This window comes from Sceloporus occidentalis, unplaced genomic scaffold, assembly GCF_023333645.1.
Source record: "Sceloporus occidentalis isolate IW3139 unplaced genomic scaffold, rSceOcc1.0.p SCAF_99, whole genome shotgun sequence".
Classification (NCBI taxonomy): Eukaryota; Metazoa; Chordata; class Lepidosauria; order Squamata; family Phrynosomatidae; genus Sceloporus; species Sceloporus occidentalis.
In genome coordinates this window covers 666695-689454 of record NW_028317079.1, presented here as the reverse complement: position 1 = coordinate 689454, position 22760 = coordinate 666695, and the positions used below count along the sequence as shown (strand labels likewise).

The window sequence follows — 22760 nt, the reverse complement described above, 5'->3', positions numbered from 1 at the left end:
TTGTGCTGCCGTCTCCCGTTAGACAAAGTGGTTGATTTGCGGTCTACAGTCCAGGCTGTTGTTTCTAGGAAGAAGGTCACCCTAAAGGAGTTGCAATCGCTCCTTGGTAAGCTGAATTTTGCCTGTAGGATTATTCCTATGGGCCGTATTTTCTGTAGGCGTCTGTCATTAGCCACGTCCGGTGCTCGCGCCCCCCACCATTTTATTAGGGTGACTGCTGATCATAAGGACGATCTGCGGGTGTGGGATATCTTTCTGCGCGATTTTAATGGTCAAACGTTTTGGTTGGATAGCGAGGTTTCGAATTCTGAATTGTGCCTCTGGACCGACGCGGCGGGTGCTTCTGGGTACGGTGCGTATTTTCGTGGGCATTGGAGTGCGGGGGCTTGGCCCCAGTGCTGGCGGGATGAAGGGTTGACCGCGAACTTGACCTTTTTGGAGCTGTTCCCGATATTGGTTTCCGTTTATGTTTGGGGCGATTTACTGCGCAACAAAAAGGTGCGTTTTTATTGCGACAATTTAAGTGTGGTGCACGCTATCAACAACGTTACTGCTTCTTCCCCTCCAGTGGTTCGGCTGTTACGCAATTTAGTCTTACTTTGTTTACGTTTCAATATATACCTTAGGGCTCAACATCTGCCCGGTGTTGAGAACGAAATTGCAGACTCTCTGTCTCGGTTTCAGCTGGAGCGCTTCCGGATCCTGGCCCCCGATGCGGATTCGGATGGAGTGGAGTGCCCTGTGGAACTCTGGGATTTGGGAGTAGTGGTGCGATGGCCTTAATCCGACGCTCTATGGCTGACAGCACGTGGACGGCTTACTGTAGAATTTGGGAGGAATGGTCGGCTACGTTGGCTGCAGCCGGCGACCCGGTGCAGGATGAGGAAAAGTTGGCAGTATTGCTTTGGTTTTTGGGGGACGCTTACTCCAGCGGTGTGTCTGTGTCGTGCATTTCCCGCAAAATGGCTGCCCTGGCTTTTTATTTTAAGCTTATGGGGTCAAAGGACCTCACGAAATGCTTTCTGGTTAGGCAGGCTCTGAAGGGTTACAAGAAAGGGTACTTTCAGCGCGACACTCGCCGCCCAGTTACGCTGGATCTATTGGAGCGTTTGTTCCGTGTTCTGCCTTCTGTTTGTACCTCGGCTTACGAAAGTTCGCTTTTTCAGCTGAGTTTCACGCTTGCGTTTTTTGGAGCGTTTCGAGTTTCTGAACTGGTCTGCCCGAATAGGCGTTGCCCCGGTGGCTTGCGTTACTGCGACGTGTTCCCGAGTATGGACAGCCTTTGTCTACGTATATATCGCTCCAAGACTGACCAGTGCGGAAAAGGCTTTACGGAGCATTTGGCGCGTTTTGAAGGTAGCGATCTCTGCCCGCTGCTTTGCTTACGGAACTACTTGGCAATTAGACCTCACGGGGATGGGCCATTGCTGATTCATGAGGATGGCTCTTTTCTTTCCCGTTTCCAATTCGTTGCAGTTTTCCGGCGCTGCTTGGCTGCTTTGTTCCTTCCCCCTTATGAGTATTGCTCTCATTCCTTCCGCATTGGTGCGGCGACTCAGGCAGCTAGATGGGGCCTAAGTGATTCTGTTATCAAGAGAATCGGGCGCTGGGAATCGGCCCGTTTCAAGTCTTATATTCGCCCCCTTTTGATATAACTAAACAAAAAAACCAAAAAAAAAAAGTTTACGAATTGGAGCGGGCTATTTGGCTTGACAGGCCTTCCCAGATTTTGGTTATCCACGCGGGTGGGAACGATTTATGTTCGTGCCCCTTCGGCGCCTCAAAAAAGATATTAAGTGTGATATCCTTCGTTTCCAGGCTTCTATGCCCGGTGTCATTATATTGTGGTCCGAGATCATCCCCAGGTTATTTTGGAGGGGTGCGAGGTCGTTGGCTGGGATTAATAGGGCTCGCCTGACGTAAATAAGGCTATTGCTCGTTTCGTTGCGTTGCAAGGAGGTCTGGTGATTTCTCACCCTGAGATTACGACCGACTGCCCGGCGCTTTTCCGAGATGACGGTGTTCACCTGAGTGATGTGGGAGCCGATCTGTGGTGTCTCGAGGTCACCACGGGTATTGAGCGAGCTGTCCAGTTGTGGAGGAATCTCCGCGTTTGACCGCCTTAAACGCGGAGATTCCTGATCTCTGAGCGTTAAGGTGATATGTTTACAATTGGCTGTTATGCCGACGTGTATGTTTCATGTTGATTTCTCCACGGGTTCAGTCCCTGGGGGAACTTTGGAAGGGTAGGGTGTTCCGACCCAACGGTTCCCGTATGGTATTTGGCGGGACATCCCTACAAATGTTATTTTAACAATGTTTATGTTTTACTAATTTTCTACAATTTTGTCACAGTAATAAAGCGCTGTGGCCTTACACTTTCCAACGACCTCATGTCTCTTGTGTTTTTATTTATGTGTTTCAACTGTATGTTAATATATAGTGCCCGAGTCAAGACAAGCCCTGGATAATAAGAGAAAGGGCTGCATGACTGGGCCTATATTAACAGTAAGCTGCTGTCAGGATGTAGATGGGGGTCATCTGTAGGACACCCTATAGGGTTCCTTGTAATGCTTGGGTGGGGTTTCTGGCTGTCTATTTATGGGACCCCCTTTTCCCGCCTTTGGTCAGATAATATTTGCCAGCTTATTAAGCAGAGAATCCGTTAAAGCAGTGAATCCCCGCCCTCCCTCCCCAATTTTTTCACTTCTATTTATCTTAACGGAGTCTATGGCTGAATTCTGAGCGTTAAGGTGATATGTTTACAATTGGCTGTTATGCCGACGTGTATGTTTCATGTTGATTTCTCCACGGGTTCAGTCCCTGGGGGAACTTCGGAAGGGTAGGGTGTTCCGACCCAACGGTTCCCGTATGGTATTTGGCGGGACATCCCTACAAATGTTATTTTAACAATGTTTATGTTTTACTAATTTTCTACAATTTTGTCACAGTAATAAAGCGCTGTGGCCTTACACTTTCCAACGACCTCATGTCTCTTGTGTTTTTATTTATGTGTTTCAACTGTATGTTAATATATAGTGCCCGAGTCATGTCAACTCTAGACTTTGTGACTTGAGTATTGCAATTGGTACCTTTGGTTGAAACCCTTAAGATGACTACCTTCTTTATAGTCAGAAAAATAATAGTGGCTGCCACTCACTGAATCAGTATTTCTGTCATGGACCATTAAAGTGGTGTTATTTAAAAAAGTTGGATGCAGCCTCTTTAGTAACTATGGACATGTACACTGATCAGCCATAACATTATGACCACTGACAGGTAAACTGAAACACTGATAATCTTGTTATCATGGGACCTATAAGTGGGTGGGATATGCAGCAAGTGAACATTTTGTCCTCAAAGTTGGTGTGTTAGAAACAGGAAAATGGGCAAATGTAAGGATCTGAGCGACTTTGACAAGGGGCAAACTGTGATGACTAGACGACTGGGTCAGAGCATCTCCAAAACTGCACCTCTTATGTGGTGTTCCCGGGCTGAAGTGGTCAGTAATTATCAAAATTGGTCCAAGGAAGGAAAAGCAGTGAACCGGCAACAGGGTTGTGGGCGGCCAAGGTTCACTGATGTATGTGGCGTGCGAAGGCTAGCCAAAGGCTGTGGTCAAATCCAACAAACGAGCTACCATAGCTCAAATTGCTGAAAAAGTTAATGCTTGTTCTGATAGAAAGGTGTCAGAGCACAGAGTGCATCGCAGTTTGTCGAGTATGGGGCTGCGTAGCTGCAGACCAGTCAGGGTGCCCATGCTGACCCCTGTCCACTCCCAAAAGCCCCTATAATGGGCATGTGAGCATAAGAATTTGACCACAGAGCAACGCAAGAAGGTGGTCTGGTCTGATCTATCACGTTTTCTTCTACATCACGTGGAGAACACATGGCACCAGGATCAGGGCCGGCCCGACAATGGAGCCGAGTGGGGCAACCGCTCCAGGCGGCACTTTTGAAGGGGCGGCAAAGTGCCCTTTTTTTTTTTTATGGCCGAGAAGAGAGAGAGAGGGCGCTGAGTGGTTTTATCTTACCAAGTTGTCAGTACCCGCTCGGCGCCCCTCTCTCTCTCCTCTGCAAGCCCTCTAGCTCGGTCTCGGTGCTGGCTTGTAATGTTGAGCGCCGGAATATGACGTAATTTCCGGCGCTCAGCATTACAAGCCGGCACCGAGACCGAGCAGGGAGACTCACCGCAGGACTGCTGAAAGGTAAGTACTGGGGGGAGAGGAAGGGTAGATAATGGGGGGCGGCAGGGAGAGGAAGGGTAGATAATTGTGGGGGCGGCATTTTAAACTTCGCCCCAGGTGGCATTTTGTCTTGGGCCGGCCCTGACCAGGATGCATACATGGAGGCCCCACCTTGTAACATACAGGGCTTAAAGGATATGGCTAGGGCTAGTGGAGTCCATGCCTCTCCACCTCTCACATGTTCCCTCTAACCCTTTATACCTTTCCCTATCCCCTTCCCACCCCTTATACCCAGGTGCCCCAACATCACAATTGTGAACCCCTGGAACTGTTTACGTATTTTACTGTTGCTTCATTATAATATATTTTGCACTAATGTATAAAACATTTTGATGCAGCTCTGCAATATGATGTGTATGTTTTGTCCTGGAATAAATTCATAAACGTACAATCAAAATCTACATCTGGCATTGCTGGTTCACTCTTGCAGAGGAAATCTTTTGCATGTTTTAGTTTTAGATTGCCCTTGTGAACAGGACTAATCTGAAATGCTGGTGGATATTTCCCCCCTGTATTTGCACAATTGAGCTAAAATCTGAGACTCCCCTAAACAGAGAGAGATATAATAAAAAGATTGTAATTGTGACAGTCACACTTGTAGTCATGTGCTGTGTTTGTAATTACCAATTACATAGGTTAACTTGAAATAGATGAATTAAAGAAATACTTCTGTCAGTAAACACTGTTTATATGTATCTTGAGACCAAAATTCATGGGACTGAAATATTGGTTAGACCATATATATCCACAAAAATTAGTGCACTCTCAGGTCTTTTTTTTAGTTTTTCATTTTATAGGAAAAAGACAGTGCTCTAGTTTTATATATATATATATATATATATATATATATATATAATATTTTTTCTTTCACTTTTAGGGAAACCATTCACAAGTCTGTGCCTTGTCTCCGCTTCCTCATCAAGATATCAAAGAAAGATTATATATCATCATCTAATTTTGAGTCTTCAATGCGTGGTTCTGTCTACAGTCGGCATTCTATAGCCACAAGGAAGAAAAACAGCTGCATTTCAACAGTTTCCACAGCAGAAACAGTGAGTTCTCATTTTTTTAGCACCCCACCATGTGGACGGATTGGTGTATAATCAAAATGTGCTTTAATAGATACTAACAAAATTCATAATAAGGCCAAAATCCCTTGCAACATGTGAGACATAAAAGAAATATAAAACAAAACAAGAATTCAGTGCAGGAATACCATTCCAAATACAACCCTATATAGGCATACCTGGGAACTCTCCGGTTTGACCCGCAGATTGCCGGGTGAAGCAACACTTCTCTGGTTCTCTGGCACAACAACCGAATCCTCCAGGTCGCGTGGTCTTGACATGCCCCACTCCCCGCCCATTTTCCCTTTAATGGGGGTGTTTCCATGAGTGGGAACGCCCCCGACGTCAGTGGGCAGTCCTGGCCGCGTCTCGCAAGGGAAGGCTCTGGGTAGCCGGAGCCCAGAAGTTCCCAGGTATGTATATAGGGCATAAATATTGGGATTCCATCACACTATATGGCCATATATTGTTTTGCCTGCCACTATATCAAAGTAACCCAAGTTTGGTGATTCCTATCTATTTTTTTAGCTTAAAAGAAATATGTTAGTGATTCATTCTTAATAAGAAAAAAGGAGCACACAGACTACAGGGTATGATTCAAGTAATGTGAAAAAAATCAACTTTGCAGAAAATAGTAGATACCTGAAATAGACTTCTAGTGAACATGTACTCGCCCATGCAGACACAGTTAAGCAATTCAAAAAGGCATGTGTTTAAACCTTAAATAATTAATCTAATGTAAAATGTGATTTAAAAAGGGCAGTATAGATGGGCCAATTTTTTTACATATATGTGCAGTACAGGTGGAGAAGACAGCTGGTGCACAGCAAAAGGGATTTTTTCCCCAAGGCCCTTTATAGTAAGGGGGCCTAATCTGCTGCTTCTTTGCTGGCCACATGTCTTCACTAACATACCCAGATACACACACAATCACCATACCTGGGAACTCTCCACTTTTGACACGGAGAACCCCGATAGAAGCCCCACCCAGGTCAGCAGGATTGCTCCACCAACGTCAGCGTGATCGCCCACTGAAATCAGCGGAAATGCCCCTGACTTCAGCGGGAACACCCCCGATGTCACCGGGAACGCAGTGGGCAGTCCCAGACATGTCCCGCAAGGGTAGGCTTAGGGTGTGCTCTCTCTTATTTACTCAATATCTCTTTCTCGCTCTTCCTTAATTTTGGGCCAGTAAGCGGGAGATCTGTGATCTCCTCAACTGGCCTTGCTCCTCGGCCTTTGAATGCCCCACTGGTTAAGGCACCCCAGGCAGTACTGAGAACGGCCCTGGTAATACCTGGGTGCAGTGACACAGTGGTTTACATTTCTTACCTTCTTATCAGTAGATGCAGTGTTTTCTTGTGTAGATAGGGTCTCAAAAATCTCTATAGCAGTATTAGCATATCCCAGCACCGAGGATGTGTTCTGTGAGGGCAGGAAACAATATATGAAGACAATAAGAGGACTGTGGGGCATGCTTTTTGTCTACAGTTACTGTACTGGAACAAACTGGTAGTAGTTAATTTGCAAGCTGGACAGGTCTGTTTACTAAAGTGTGAATGCTTGGGAGCTGGCAAAGTCTGTACACACAAAAAACGCATTGTACTAAAAAAAAAAAAAGCTGTAAACTTGCGAGTTGCCTGCAACTTTAAATGCAAGTTGGAGTTCCCAGAAAAGGGGCTGCAATGATTCCAGGGGTTAGGACAATAATTATTGTGTTTACTGGTATGTCTAGATGCCATATCATATAGCAATAAGAAATACCATACAGAAATACATTTTTATATAGTATTTGCAGCTATGGAAACAAATAAAATATATGTATAAAAGAATATCACATGATGATAACTCTGTAATTGGACACATGCAGAGAAAATGCTATACTTATAATTCCAGCTGGCCAACAGCAACTGGAATTCATTCAGGAGAAAATACAAAAGCAACTAATTAAGATAAATACTTCCTGTGTTTCAGTCACAGTTATCTGTTGCTACGCTAGGTGAATGTATAGTTTCTGATGGCATTTATGAATAGTCATTTTCAACTACATTTCTAGCTACGGATAAACTGTCAATGGAAAATGATGGCTCAACAGGCTAAATATGCAAATTACAAAGATAAAATTTTATTGTTTTATAATGGTGAGATGCTACATTTCACAGTTGCTAAGACAACAGTGAAATCTACAAAAAATATATTTTAGATGAAAAGGGACATTTTTTTCCTTTGCATGTTTCCAATTATCCCTGAAAAGTATTAATGCATTCATGCAAGACACAAACAACAAGTGCAGTCACATAAGTCATAAGTGACAACTGGGAGCGCCATTCATGGCTCATGCAGTCCTTCCATTTAAGGCCTAGCTAAGGCTCAAAATCTCTTTTAGAGAAAGTTTTTTTGGTCCTCCAAAGTGCTTGTACAGATATGCACTACATCTTTTGTTTTGTTCCTTCTGTTTCTGCCACATCTACCGCAGCTTGTGCAAGGGCCTCTAAATCTAATATGAATTGTGTTTAGTAAGAACTATTATTATTATCATTATGGGATAAGTGAAATCAATATGAGTTGACTCCCATTCATTTCAATAAAAACAAGTGGAAATCCTGGGCTGTGCTTGAAACACAGACAGGGCTGGCTCCCTGTAAATGTAATATAGCGGACGCCAAGAATATGTTTTCTAAACATCCAAAAGAAATCTGCAATTTCAACAAAAATATGGAAGGCAATCAAGCAAAACAACAGAACACAAAATAAGCTATGGAAAAAAGCATTAACGTGAAATAAAGTTTCCTATAGATCTATCCTATACCAGTGTTTCTCAGCCTAGGGTAAGCATATTTTAATAGAATTTGATGAATAATGAACATTTTGGTTCTTCAGAAATTTGAAACACATGTAGACATGTCAAAAAAACAGATAAGGTTTGAAGATCTCAGGTCCCTTTTGTGTTACCTCTGAAAGCAAGGAAAAAGTGATTTGAAAATTATTTATTGTGCTAAAACAAGTTGGCTTAGTGAATTGCAAACTTATACTTTTTTGCCAACACACAAACATTTGCAGTTTAGTAAATAGTGTAAAAGAAATATTATGTTATTGCAAATATAAGAAGAAATGCTCACAGTCAGCAAGGGACAGGTTCACTTTACAGATTTTGCTAGGCATAAACATAACAGCATAATGTCCATTCTCTTACGCGGTGAACCGTTAGCAGGAAGTGTATGTGGTATAAGCAGAAATTGTTAAAAAAAAAGTTTTAAACTTGGTGGTACATAGGCACAAGGGGCAAGGGTATTGGTAAAAGTTAGGTCAAAGCATGTTTGGGTGTTGTCAGAGATACCATAAGGCCTATTCTCTTTTGGGCCTAATGACACTTTTATAAGGGAAACTACAAAATATAAAAGTTATCATCCTGCTTTATGAACAGGTTTCACAACGGCAACAAAAATAGCAAATTCGTGTGCATGAAATTAGGGGAAATGAGAGTAGTATGCACTGAAATGCAATTCATTTACCAATTTATGTGTCACATTTTACAAGGTCATGTTGACTAGAAAAATAAGTCAAACTATAGAGCCCCAACATAATTACTTTCTCTACAATATACCTTCTTGTTTCATACTTGATCATGAATATTTCTTTCAATTCCGCTGTAATATAAAAATGGTCCCAACCCAGTCCATTTTTTCCAGTTAAAATACTGTCTTAGAGCTGACTGCACATATTCAGGTTATTTGTCCTTTACATCAGCAGATGTGGTCTAATGAGCATCCCTTACTTCATTTAGAGTGAATCTAGATTTAGAGTGAATCTCTGTAATTTGCTGGGATATCTTCCATGTTATATTAAAGAATGTTTGAAACAATGCCTGGATGGATTACACTCAGCTTTAATTCAAGACTCGTGAAGAATAAACAAGTACTTTTTGTCTAGACTGCTTAATGCTCAGCTGTGGTTTTCATAATATAAAAAATACGATACCAGAACAACACCATTGTTTAAACATGGCCCAATATGTTTTTTATTACATGGTATTAGAACGAGACATTTAAAGAGTTATTTAAAAGTTATTTATATCATTAATACAGCTTGAAGTATTTATGCAATACACAAACAAGAGAAAATAATTTCATCAAAAAATTGTAATGCCAACAAATAAACATGTCAACAATACAATTGCTGCTAAAGGTTGACATGTGTGCAATAGTAAACGGGAATTTACAAGAGGTAAAGTAAACCAAAGTAATCTGTAAAAGGGTAACACAAATAATGTTTTATTGAAATCTAGCAACAGAAATCTTGCAAATAAGAGCAGTAACAGTTTAATAGCTTTTGTGACTGCAGTTCCTTGATCAAGGCACTAGATACATTTGTGGGTCATGTTGAGAGTATACGTTCAATAAATAACGACAGACACCAAATTGGATTTTGAAAGGCCACAGTTTTATTTATGAAAGTACTGTGACACGTAAAAAACTTTATTCAAACTTTAAAACATACATTTCCTTAAACTTGTGTAACCACCAACCATAATGTACTAACCACTAGATTTTACCCTTTAGAATCAAGGAGGTTACAACCACCGACCGTGCGACAACTAAGTGACTTAACGTCGATACCTCAACACAGGTAACTCACACCAACATGTTGCCGCGTACACCAACCACGGGCCGTAAAGCTGCACTAGCTCGTGGTGTAAACGAAGGCCTTCCCTTTCCCATGGGACCCTGCCCGTGGAAAAAAGGCCCACCATAACTCACAATAACCACGGATTCCATACCTCGGATGAAAACCACGACAATTTCACCCCGTACCATGAATAAACCAACCATAAAACCTGACGGGAACCTCAGTTCTCCGCCACGGCCAGCGCGTTCGACCCCACTTGAATGCTCTGGCTCCTCCACAAAGACACCGCTTTTTCCACACCACACCTAACGTCCAACAACCATATGTCCGAGCCAATGTCGGTCAAGTGAACACCATCCCTGCGTAACAAAGCCGCATTATCGCCCTCCAAGTCAGAGTGAGGCACCACAATACCACCAAATCGGGACACAAACCTAGACACCGCCTTGTTGACCTTAACCCTGGCCCTGTTAACCCCCTGCAAGGACCTGGCACCGCGCCAAAAAAGCCGAGGAGTGATATGGGACCAAACCACCACCAGCCCCGGAAAACTCGTCCACAACCGCAACAAATCACATTTAATGTTCCGAATTAAAACCCTCAACGGAACTCCACAAAGGTCATTACCACCTCCATGCAATACTAAAACATGCGGAGGAGAACTGGACCGTACCCGAGCATAGAATTCGGCGATCACATCCCCCCAAAACTGAACCAGCTAACCTGAGCGTCATCAACGGAAAGGCCCAATTGAGCACCCCGTTCCCGAACAGCCGCCCTCCTTTCCGCCCAGTAGACAAAGGAATGGCCAAAAATCCACACCTGGCAGCAGGCATGACCTGCAAAACAAACAAACCAAAAAACCGATTAACAAAAAACCAACAGAAAGGAGGGGGCGAAAACAACATCAGACGAGCTGAGGCCGGACATAAGATCGAAACCAAGACGATCTCCACCGCCCAATGCGCTGAATGGTCTCATCAGGAAGGCCCCACCTAGCCGCCTCCGTGGCCGCACCTATCCGGAACGAGTGAGACGCGAACGCACCAGGAAACAGTCCCAGCCACGCAAGCCCCTTACGAAAGATCGCTATGAACTGATAGCGCGACAAAAAGGAACCATCAGCGTGCACAAAAAATGGCCCCTGTACATCAGGGCGCAACTGTAAAAAACGCGACAAGCACACCACCGGACACAAGGACGACCCGGACAACTGGAACAAAGAGACCGTAAAACCCTTACCCAACTGATCCGTCTTGGACCTCTGAATAAACAACTTCACTACGTCAACCCCAATCAACACGTCCTGCAAGCGCACACCACCACCGACCCCACGCGATGGACTAACGAATTTGCTGATGCGTAAGGCCCCAAAAAAGGCCACCACGAAAGCAGCACGAAACAAGACTACCTCATACGAGTCCCTGCAAACCGCGCCCAAACCGTCGCAGAGCTCGCCCAGTATCTGAAAAGTAACCGGCCGACGAGAGTCCCTCGTCTGGAAACCCTTGGGAAAACCTCTCAAAGCCTGTTGAACCACAAAGGCTTTACAAAAATCCGTCTCACCCATCAGTTTACAACGAAACGAGAGAGCCGAGACCAACTGGTTCATCTTGGAAACCGACACCCCTCTCTCAAACGAGTCGCCTAAATACCTCAGCAACGCCAGCACCTTGTCATCAGCAGAGGAAGGGATTCCGCAGGACCCCAGGAAAGCATCCCAGTACGTCCAAGCCTTCTGATAGGCCGTCCAAGTAGAGGGAGCCAGCGACCGACGTATCAGGTTCAAGGCGCGACGTCCCCCATCATCCAAAGCCAGGACGGGCAAGGCAAGCACACCGGAAGGGCCATAGGTGCCAGCTGTCGAAACCGCGACGACTGCTGTCGAGACAAAGCATCAGCAATAGAATTCTCAACACCGGGTATATGGACCGCCGTCAAAAACATGTTAAGTTGTAAACAGCGCAAAACGAGATGCCGTAACAATTTCACAACCGGGGGCGAAGAGGCCGACACGTTAGTATTGGCCATCACCACACCCAAATTGTCACAATGCAAACGCACTCGCTTATTCTGAAAACATTCGCCCCACAACTCCACAGCCACAACCACCGGGAAAAGTTCGAGGAACACGAGATTCCGACAAAGGCCAGACTCCCTCTAATCCGCGGGCCAAGGAGAGGCACTCCACTGACCCCCCAAAAAGGCCCCGTAGCCGTCGCCACCAGCGGCATCCGTGTAAAACTCCAGATCCACATTAGAAACGACCTCATCCATCCAAACAGCTCTCCCATTATATTCACTTAAAAACACGTCCCAGACCGCCAAATCCTCGCGCAAATCATGCGTGATCCGGATAAAGTGATGGGAGGCCTTAACCCCGGCTGAGGCCATCGCCAACCATCGCCAAAATACCCGGCCCATCGGGATTATGCGACAAGCAAAGTTAAGTTTACCCAAGAGAGATTGCAGCTGCTTCAGAGTTACCTTCCTAACCGAACGAAAATGACCAACCAAAAAACGCAAGTCCGCCACCTTATCCATAGGTAACTGGAAAATCATGGCCACCGAATCAATTTCGATCCCCAAAAACTTCAACTTAGTAACTGGCCCTTCCGTCTTGTCGGGGGCCAAGGGGACCCCAAAACGCCGACACTCTGGAGCGTAGACAAAATCATCGCACAGACCTGTGACCCCCTGGGACCAACACACAGAAAATCATCCAAGTAGTGGATAACAGAAGAAACCCCAGCCTCTTCCCTGACCACCCATTCCAGAAAACAGCTAAAGGTTTCAAAGTAAAAACAGGAAATGGAACACCCCATAGGGAGACACTTATCCACGAAGAACTGTCCTTCCCACAAACAACCCAGAAGGTGAAAACAATCCGGATGAACAGGAAGGAGCCGAAAGGCCGACTCAATGTCGGTCTTAGCCAACAACGCCCCCTGCCCATAACGCCGAACCCAGTGTAACGCCGAGTCGAAAGAGGCATACGAAACGGTACACAGCTCTTTGTCAATCCCGTCGTTCACGGAACCCCCTTTAGGAAAGGAAAGGTGATGAATCATCGGAAACTTTCCGGGTTCCTTTTTGGGAACCACACCCAAAGGCGAAACACGCAAATGGTCAAGTGGGGGGGTAAGGAAAGGGCCCGCCATCCGACCCAGAGCCACTTCCTTCGCCAACTTTTCCCCCACAACTTCAGGAAAGGACAGGGCAGACTTCAAGTTTCTTGGAACGCCACAAACACTAACGTCAGTAAACGGAATGAAAAAACCTTTGGAAAAACGAGCTTCCAACAACCCAGCAGCCGGCCTGTCAGGGTAACGAGACAACCAAGGGAGCATTTCATTTAGCTTCACTGGAGTCCTCCCCTTTTGAGCCAGAACCAGACCCCTTTCCCCCCTTTCCCTTCTTAAAACACTTAGACAGGGGGTGGGAACCGGAGCAACCGGAACACTCGTGCTTAAACCTGCAGCTGGTACCCCACTTGCACTGCCCTTCATTAAACTGCCAGCAATAGCCCTTCTTGAGTCCTGCCGGAGACAAGTTGCTGGCCCCGCCGGCAGTCCCTGAAAAGGGCTGCCGAATAGGGGCCGTGACCTTAAGCCATAATGCAATGTCTTTATGGTCCCACCGCATGGACGTCCACACCGCCTTACGCTGACGAAACTGTTCGTCATAGCGGAGCCAGGCTAACCCCCCATATACCATGTGAGCTTCCCCAATACTGTCCATGTAGCAAAACAGCTGGGAACACTGGTCAGAAGCTTTTTCCCCAATCACGCTAGCTAGGATAGCAAATGCCTGCAACCAATTCTGAAAAGTTCTAGGTATCAGGCGATACCTCCGCCTTTCCTCGTCCTCCTTCTTTTTCTCATCAGACTTAGACGACCTATCTAACTGAAAACGCTCCAATGGCAGAAGGATAAAAATATCCACATACTCCCCCTTCCAAATCTTTTCCTTCACTTCCTGCTTTAAATGAGCTCCCAAGGGACCCTCAAAACAGACGTACACCTCCCCCTGTGCCGTATCAGACGGACGCACTGGATCAGCCACAGCGGCCGTCGCCACCACACCAGAAGCACCAGAAGCCTCAGTGGAAACAGAAGCCACAGAAACAGTAGCCGCAGTGGGCTCGGCGGGCACAGCAGGAATGACAGGCGCAGCAGGCGCAACAGGTACAACAGTCGCTACAGCAGCGGGTGCAACAGGCGCAGCGGGCACCGTACCACTGGTACCAGTACCCCACACCACTGTTGGTGACGCAGGCGCAACCCCAGAACCGCCCGGAGATGGTGCCGGGAATTTTTGCAAAAGGGAAGTTAATGCCCCCACAAAAGAACCCCAGGCCCCTGGATTAACCCCAGGCACATCCCCAACCCCCGTCACAGATTGTGAACACGTTAAAGGTGCAGCCAAGATAACCCCTGCGGGACCAGTATCCCCTGAAGACTCACCAGGCTGGCCATGTGGTGTCTGCTCAGCCATTCCCGAAGTCATCAGAGAGCCCTGGGCAGGAGTGGTGAAGAGGTCAGGAGTGGCAGCCAGCCGTTGAGCGGATGAAGCCCGGCTGGACTGCCTAGCAGCCGGTACAGAAGAAGGGGCAGCCGCATCAGAACGGCCACCCGCACTGGAACGAGGAGGAGATGCCCGCCGTGAGGAGCGAGTCCTGCTCCTGCTCCGGTCCCTGGAAGCTGCGGCGGACGAGCGGTCACGTGACCGGGAGGGAGACCGCCGTTTGGCTATGCCGGGTCGCCGGGAGTCCCGCCTCCGAAACGCAGGCTCCGCCTCCACCCCACGCGATGAACTTGGAGCCAGGGACAACGATACACGCCGTGGTGCTCCTGTGAGCCGCACGGGGCTCCAGCACCGCCACGCTCACCTCCTCCGGACGAGATCTTCGAGGGCTGACGTCCGCCCGACCAGCAACTCCGGAACCCTGCCGCCTGCCGGTGGACCAGTCTGGGCTGAGCCTCTCGGGGGGTCGCGCGCGTCTCGCTCTGGTGGCCCTCTGCGTCGCCGCGGGAGATCCAGGCGCTGCTCCTCCCTCCGCCCGCGAAGGTCCTCCGGTCAGCTGCTCCAGACGTTCCTCCAGCCACGACGTCCCCAGCTGAAGGGCCGAATCCCGGATCCTGGACAGCAACACCTCCAAATCGGCCATGGTAAGTGGTAGAGCCTCTCTGGAACACTGGAACACTGGAAACAAAACGCTTCTCACTGCCTCTCCTTCCTGTTTAAAGAAAAATGGTAGAGGGTCAGAGAAAAACAGCCACATTTAAAGACCCTTAACCCCACCCCACCATAAACCCTTGACCTATGGCAAACTAACCATGAGGTGATCATGCCCCCCTAGCATGATCCAGGCCTGATCATGCGGCCCCTTCTTTGATGTTTGTGTATCCGGGGCCCACTTTACAAACACTTGAAAAAAGAATAGCAGTATTTTAAAAGAGACCAAAGAATAAAAGTTATGTTGTCCATGTAAATTTTGTATCCTCAATTAATCAGTTTCCTGTAAAAATGACAGCTTTGATAGGTTTGTTTCAGCTGTGCTGCTGATTAGATCCTGGTTATATACAGTTTACATAAAAATTAGAATTTGATTACAGAAAGCCATGTGGCCCATGTATTCCACCATTTTTTCCAGATGTAAAGACTCAAACATGAATTAGTCCTTGGTGTCATCTTAGATTCAGGAGGGTCATATGACTATCCCATGCATGTTTAAATTCCCTCACTGTATTAACTTCTATCACTTTTAATTGTAGCTTTTAATATTAGAGTAGACGATATATCTAAAGAAATTTGAAAACAATTTGTTATTGAAATTTATTTCTGTGTACATCTATGGTGATACAACACTTCTTACTACAAGTAAGCCTTAATTCTTAATTTTAATAATCGTACACTCCATGATTAATAACGATACGGATAACATTACATTCCATGGCTGTCCTTTAATTTGGTAGAGTTATCAGAGAGAGATATACTACCTTAAGCCATAAACATGTGTCACATCCTGGTCAACACCTGGGTTTTGTGGACCTCATATGTGAAATGAAAATAAAACTTTATGGAAGATGTTGCTTCTGGCGGGAGTTGTTGTTTAAAGTGTGTTACTTCTGTGTCTTGAGGATACTTGTGTCAGCTTTAATTAATCAGCAACTGCTTGCTCATGGCTAAAAACATCATATATTGCTGAGACTTACTACCAAGGAAATGTTTGAAACAAACTTATTTTGTTAAGGGCAGATTATAGTCAAATTAATAGGAGAAGACATTGAGTCAAATTAAATTAAAGTGAAAAGACTATTATCACAAATAGCAACAAACCCAATACTTAACCCCAGTGCCACAAATAACATTTACATTCTAGGTTATTTCCTAAAAAACAAAGTGCTGTTTTTATAGCTATCCTTATGTCAATCTACTGGACAAAAGGTTAATGTTAATGAAGTTGCATTTGACAGCATAATGTTTCCCTGATATGCTTGAGGTACATTGCTCTAGGTTATCCACTTGCCGGGGTGTCAAGTACAAATTAAATTATTCTTCTAAATTATATATTAGTGGCCCTAGACTTTATTCTTCAAGCACTACCTCACATATTGACAGATAAAGGGCACATTTTTTATTTATAAAATAAACATTACAGCTTCACATTTTAATTAATGATTAAAAAATATGTCTAGCTTATGTGAGTTATTGCCATTTTTATACAGAGCATAATCATACACATGCCTTTGTCTATGGATATACTTATTTAGTTCTGCCATCTGCTCCACACAGTGTACAGCAGAATATCCAGGGAGACAGTTTTTATAAAAGTTAATGCAGGACCAGCACTAACTATAGCCAAGATAGGCGCTGGCCTAGAGGGCAGACCTGCTAGGGGCGCACTGCCCCTGGAAGGAGTCCCCGTACCATCTCCACCAACCACTTCCACATCCCTGTCTCCTTTTACCGGAATTCCACTTTTTCTCTTGCTTTCTTCTTATTATTATTTCTTCATCCATTTCTCCCCGTGCCTTCTTTCTTCATCAGCCTCTCCGTGAATTGGCCTTCCGGTGCAATTCTGCATAAGGACAGAGACTTTGGGCACCACATGGACAGCCTCTCTCAAGTTCCTTCAATTGGGAGAGAGGATGTGCCTGGAAGCTCTGCTCTTTTGGGGAAGTGCACCGGGAGGCCTGGTTCACGGAGAATGCGGAAGCGGTTGGCAGAGACGGTAGGGAGAAATTGAGCAACTGAGAGAGTGAGAACGTGTGAGAGAGCGTGGGGGAATAAGTGAGAGTGTGAGAGAGAGAGAGTGAGTAGAGTGAGAGAGTGTGTGTAAAAGAGTTGAAAGTGTTAGAGATATGTTTGTATTTTTGTATTGTCATTGAATGATAATAAAATAATACAAAAATTCAAAGTTTTCAAAGTTCTGCTTTTTGGCTTGCTTCTTCTTGCTCTTCTGTATTCGTTTTTCTGTCATCTTTCCTTGTCTGCTTCTCCCCACTGTTCTTGTATTGCATTATTTTGGAATATTTTAGGGGAAAAAATGCAGTTTTACAGTTTTTCAGATTTTTACAAAACATTTGTATTACCAACAGTGGCATGATTTTTATTCTAATTATTTTATAGATAACATTTAAACCATATGAAATGTCTTCAAGACCTGGGTATGTAATATCCTAATGTCTGGATCAATATATAGTGATGGGAATTATGCTGTACCAACATCAGTGGCTGGCTCAGTATACAGTGATAAGAGTTATGCTGTACCACTGTCTGTATCACTGTATAATGAGAGGAGTCATGCTGTACCACCGCATGTGTCTGGCTCATTATATAATGAAAGGAGTCATGCTGTATGCCTGTGGCAATATACTTGTAAAAGTAAATAAGAAAGTAAGTGCCCCTGAATGGCGTCTTCACCGCGTGGCTGACTACGCGCAAACAGGTAGCACAGCGTCACCGTGGCCACCGTGTGGTCAAAACATAATATTACACATTACATCTGTAACGTGTTCTTATAACCTCGGGTGACCTCCTTAATGGAGGACACACCTCCACCTTTCCCTATTTAAACCTGGACTTCATCTTCTGTGTCACCCTTGGTTGGTGTATTCTGCTGTTTTCCTGTGCGAGTTGCTGTGACTATTTCTTCGTTTGACCCGGCTTGCTGACTTCGCTCCTGTTTTCTGATTTGACTCCTGTTCTCTGACTCGGCTTGTTTGACTACTCTTCTGGATTTGATTCGGCTTCCTGCTTTACTGGTTACCAGACCTGATTTTCAGTTCCAGCTCTCCTGGCTACTCCTGGTTCCTGTTTGCCTGGCTCACTCCGGCATCCGGGTTCCTCCTCATCCAATCGTTTCAGTGCTCTGTTAGATATGATCCCTGGTGGCTGCTGTGTCCTGACAAGGTGGAGTGAGGAGCCGCTCTGAATGACCGAGTGCCTAGAAAGTCTCCTGCCACCCAGAACCAGAGACGCAGCACTCGGGTAGTGTGCACGGGAACTACTTATATATATATTAGTCCTTCAGTAACGAGTGGAGTGAGGTTCATGTGTATGATGTACCAAGTTTCATTTTTTATGTGGTCGGGCACAAAGTGGTGGGATACAAGAGGCAGAGCCAAGGGGCAGCACAATACATTTTGCCTCAGGTAGCAAATGTCCTCTGGGTTAAGGCAAAGCAGTTTAACTACATTTATTTTGGTACTTTCCTGTTATCCAGAGCCATTCAAAAAAACCTTTTTTTTAAAAACAATCTATCTATGCAACAATAGAGACACAACAATTATAATTGAGATTTCAGAGGCCAAAAAAAAACGAACTTTCATTGCTCTCAACACAGACTCCAAATGATGACGTGCTGTTCCATGGATTTGTTTGTTGCGCCATTTAGCCGATCTCCACATTTACATGATGCTTTGTGTGTGGACACCAGTGTGCGTATCAATGAAGTTGTAGCAACGATTGACTTTAAAGTGCTCAAATATGGCCAATTCCTCGGTCTTGTAGGCACTACTACTACTACTACTATCTGAGTAAATGGTAGAGCCCCTTTCGATATTTTCCAAAATTGCCATCATTAAGGTTGCTGCACTGCGATCGGTAACTTTGACCAAGAAGCACTTGCAGGTCTCCCAACAAATTCCTCTGAATACCCACTGCTGAGGAAACACTCAGCCGGCATTGTTCTTACGCATACAAGCTCTCGTTGAATTCGACAATTAATTCTTTGCCTCCAATCTTCTGTTTTGGTAGTTCGATGAGGTAGTTAGCGCAGGCTTCTCGCACGTAGTTGTTCCAGTTGACGGTTGCGTTCTTATTGATGCCCAATTCATCTTCGCACCACTTGATCGATGTCAATTCCTTGACCCAGCCATAGACAAAACGAACATCTGTCACAAAAGGTAGATGGCTGTGAACCATTTTCTGGTGTGCATGTTGACCTTCTCCCGATAAGTAGACTTTCTCTCATCCTAGAAAATACTCGAGCCAAATAGCTTCATTTCGTGACCATTTTGACACAGTAACCCAGTTGTCAGTACACATTTATCTTATAAGAACGCCACTGCTTGTTCTTCAATACGAGGTAGAGTGAAGATGTTCATTCTCATTATACTCATAAAAACGTATTTACACATATAAAAAAAAAACTGCTGAAACAAATATTCAAACAAACGTATAAAAAAACCCAAATATTTACACAGATTCACATATTTTAAAAACTTATTGGCTCAAATGTATTATTTACAGATAACAGGAAAGTACCTTTATTTCGCCTCCTCCAAAAAAAAAATATAACAATGATATATATATAAATATATATCCTTTTTTAATGTTTTGTATTTAGGTGCTGAGTGATGTAGGACAGGATCCTGTTTACAAAAGTATATGTCTTCAGAGAAGCCATTCATTCTCTTCATGTCAAAAACAGAAACAGAAAGAAGTACTTTTGAAGGCTTGGAGCTGCAATACTTTACAGGAACATAAGGTACCACTATAACAGAACAATGAAACTAGACTTGTGCATTTGGATTCATACAAATTTAAATTTTGAATTGTCCTTAAACGAGGAGGGACCCCAATGAACCAAAACGAAAACAAATGCAGAGAGCTCTCACTCACTCATGCTTTTGCACATACTCTTTCACACTCTCTCAATGTCTCCCTACCTTCTCCGCCAACCGCTTCCATGCCTTTTTCCCCTTTTTCACAGTTCTGCTTTTTGGCTTGCTTCTTCTTGCTCTTCTGTATTTGTTTTTCTGCCATCTTTCCTTGTCTGCTTCTCCACACTCAGCTCTGTTAAACTGGCCTCCTCGGCTGTCATGTCTCATGACTCATGGTTTATTTTGCATTTTGATTTATATGCTGTTTGCTACTGGCTTTCATGTTATTTGTCCCTTAGTCAGGTTGTAGTCAGCTAGCCCCTCCCCTTTCCGATACATTCTGTGCTGTTAACTATACTGTCAGGTAGCAGCCATTTTTATGTGATTTGTTAGCAAGAACTACTGTCTTTTCACCTGCATATCTGTACATATTTACAAGGATTGTCAGCCTGAAGATTAAAACTTTACTGAGATCCTCTTCTACATGTCAGTTTTGCTGAGTTGACACTGTCTGCTGAACTTTCATTGTGTGAGTATTGGTCAATACAGTGAGGCAGAATATCGGCAAAAGGGCCGAGCATCCGTGCATATCCTCTTGGATAAGTTGGGAGAGGCTGAGAAAGAGAAGCTTTTTATCACCTAATCTGTCTGCAATATTCTGGCCTCGTGGAATACTTCCTCAAAAGGACAGTGCCACTCTGCTCCCCACAGGGACCACCTCTCCCCCATTCCTCCAATCAGGGGTAAGGATGTGCACGGAGGCTCCGCCTTTTTGCAGAAGTTCTTCCTCAAACTTGAGTACATTGCCTCCTTACCTCTGGAGCAGCTTGCTGTATTCTCTGTTTGATGAAACATGAAAATGCAATATATAATTGCTTTCCTCAGCCTATGAAAAACTGCACATGCAATGCAGTATGTTAAATTAAGTTAAATGGGTCTTTTCGCTGAAGTTTGAGTGAATGCAAGTTAACAGTCAATGCAAGTTTCTAGTAGCATATTAAATACTATTTACATTTACATTTGGCTTAAACTATACTCAACTCGTTATCAATTTGACTTCAGCCTTGCACATTGACTACTTCTCATGAGACCAAATGGATGCAAGTTACAAAAAACAAGGTTTTAAAAGTATCTTTTAATAACTTTTAGCATTTTAAATCAGAGTCCATATTTTTCACCCTCGTAAAGGTGCCATCCCAAAAATAATGCTATACTATGTACTTAGTATCACAGGGAATACTGTTCCCTGCCCCTCTACCTACTCTGTATGTCAGGGGATGTCCAGTTATTTGAACTAACCTTCCACTTACCTCCTTGTCTTTTATCTCTACCCTCTCCAAGTGCAAAGTTCACACAGGAAACCATTGGATTGGATGTGTAAGAGAATATATAAACAGTGATCCAACAAATGTGTTACTGATGCAATGGATGAGACAACAATAGAGTATTAGCCGTATACAGTTGCTCTCATTTAAACTTAACACTGTTCTTCTGCCTTATAAACCAGGTTGTCCCAACATTCTGTACATTGGACGATTCACTGAGAAAATCTGATAAATGCAATACACAAGAGATTCTTCTCTCCAGATCACTAAATGCAGCTACTTATCCCATTGGATTAGAATCTATGGTTAAAGGGAGCATCACAAACATTTCACAGATGAGAACGCCGAGGCGTGGTGTAAATGCCGGTTTGGACTGGATTCATACCACCATTCCACGCATCGTCATCATTCCTACTTCAGACAATAGCATCTCTAATGAGCAAGAACAGAAAGAGGACGACATGCAGGAAAAGAAAGAAAAGGATGAGGGTGAAGATTTCTTTGACTTTCATGTGGACACAACTTTGTTGGACCTTGAAGAACTGACCTCTCCCATAGATCTTTTTGAAGCAGTTGAAAAGTTTCTGTCCCAAAAATAAATGTACAGAAATTTCTCTTTCTAACAACTCCCATCTGCTTTCAAATAGTTCATATGCAATAGTCAAGGTACACGAGTGATATATTGTAATATTTCAGCAATTGTGTGACCACTTGATGAGGGTTATATTTTTTGGAACATTTATCTCTAGCTCTAAAAAAAAGGTGCACAATGTCTTACCTAAAAGTTATGTTATATTTATGTAACAATAAGCAAAAGGCAAAGATAAGAAAGAATATTACACATCTCGTTTATTTTGTCAAATAGTGAGATGTGGTCAACATAGGCCTCTCCTTGCACTAAAATTACATCTATTAAAAATGAAGGAAATTTCCTTAACATTCATTGATGGAGGTAAATGGCATGTGTCTCTTAAGAATTATTTTAATGAAGATTTTATATATATATATATATATATATATATATAAATATATAATATCAAAATGTGCATACAATTAAGTATATAAAGGAAGAAGAAGAGCAAAGTTACACTTACTTAAGTAAGAATAGGAATTAGAAACTGGAGAAGTGCACACTGAAAGAGATAAAATGCACAAGACTTTATTTATTTACACACACCACCAGAACTGTTCTAACCATTAGTCCCTCATATTTTCATGTGAGTTTTTAAATGGATTCCATAGACCACTGTCCACTGCTGTTTGAAGGGTATTATGGATACTTCTTTATATTCTGGTTATATAGTTGTAATCATGGTGACTTTGAGGTTACAAAAGAAGACAACAGAGTGCAAATGTGGTGAATTTGTATACTATCTAATACAA

The 22760-nt window shown here is 44.0% G+C and overlaps 1 protein-coding gene across 1 annotated transcript in view; it reads left to right on the top strand.

Moving 5' to 3' along the window:
- Positions 1-21976, top strand: part of LOC149284093 (melanopsin-B-like) — a 37408-nt gene extending 15432 nt beyond the window's left edge. The window contains exons 7-9 of the mRNA XM_089497146.1: positions 5125-5299; positions 19797-19937; positions 21560-21976. Of these exons, the coding sequence (XP_089353272.1) occupies positions 5125-5299; positions 19797-19937; positions 21560-21976 (733 nt within the window). The remainder of the gene's footprint in view (positions 1-5124; positions 5300-19796; positions 19938-21559) is intronic.
- The last annotated feature ends 784 nt before the right edge of the window (positions 21977-22760 follow it).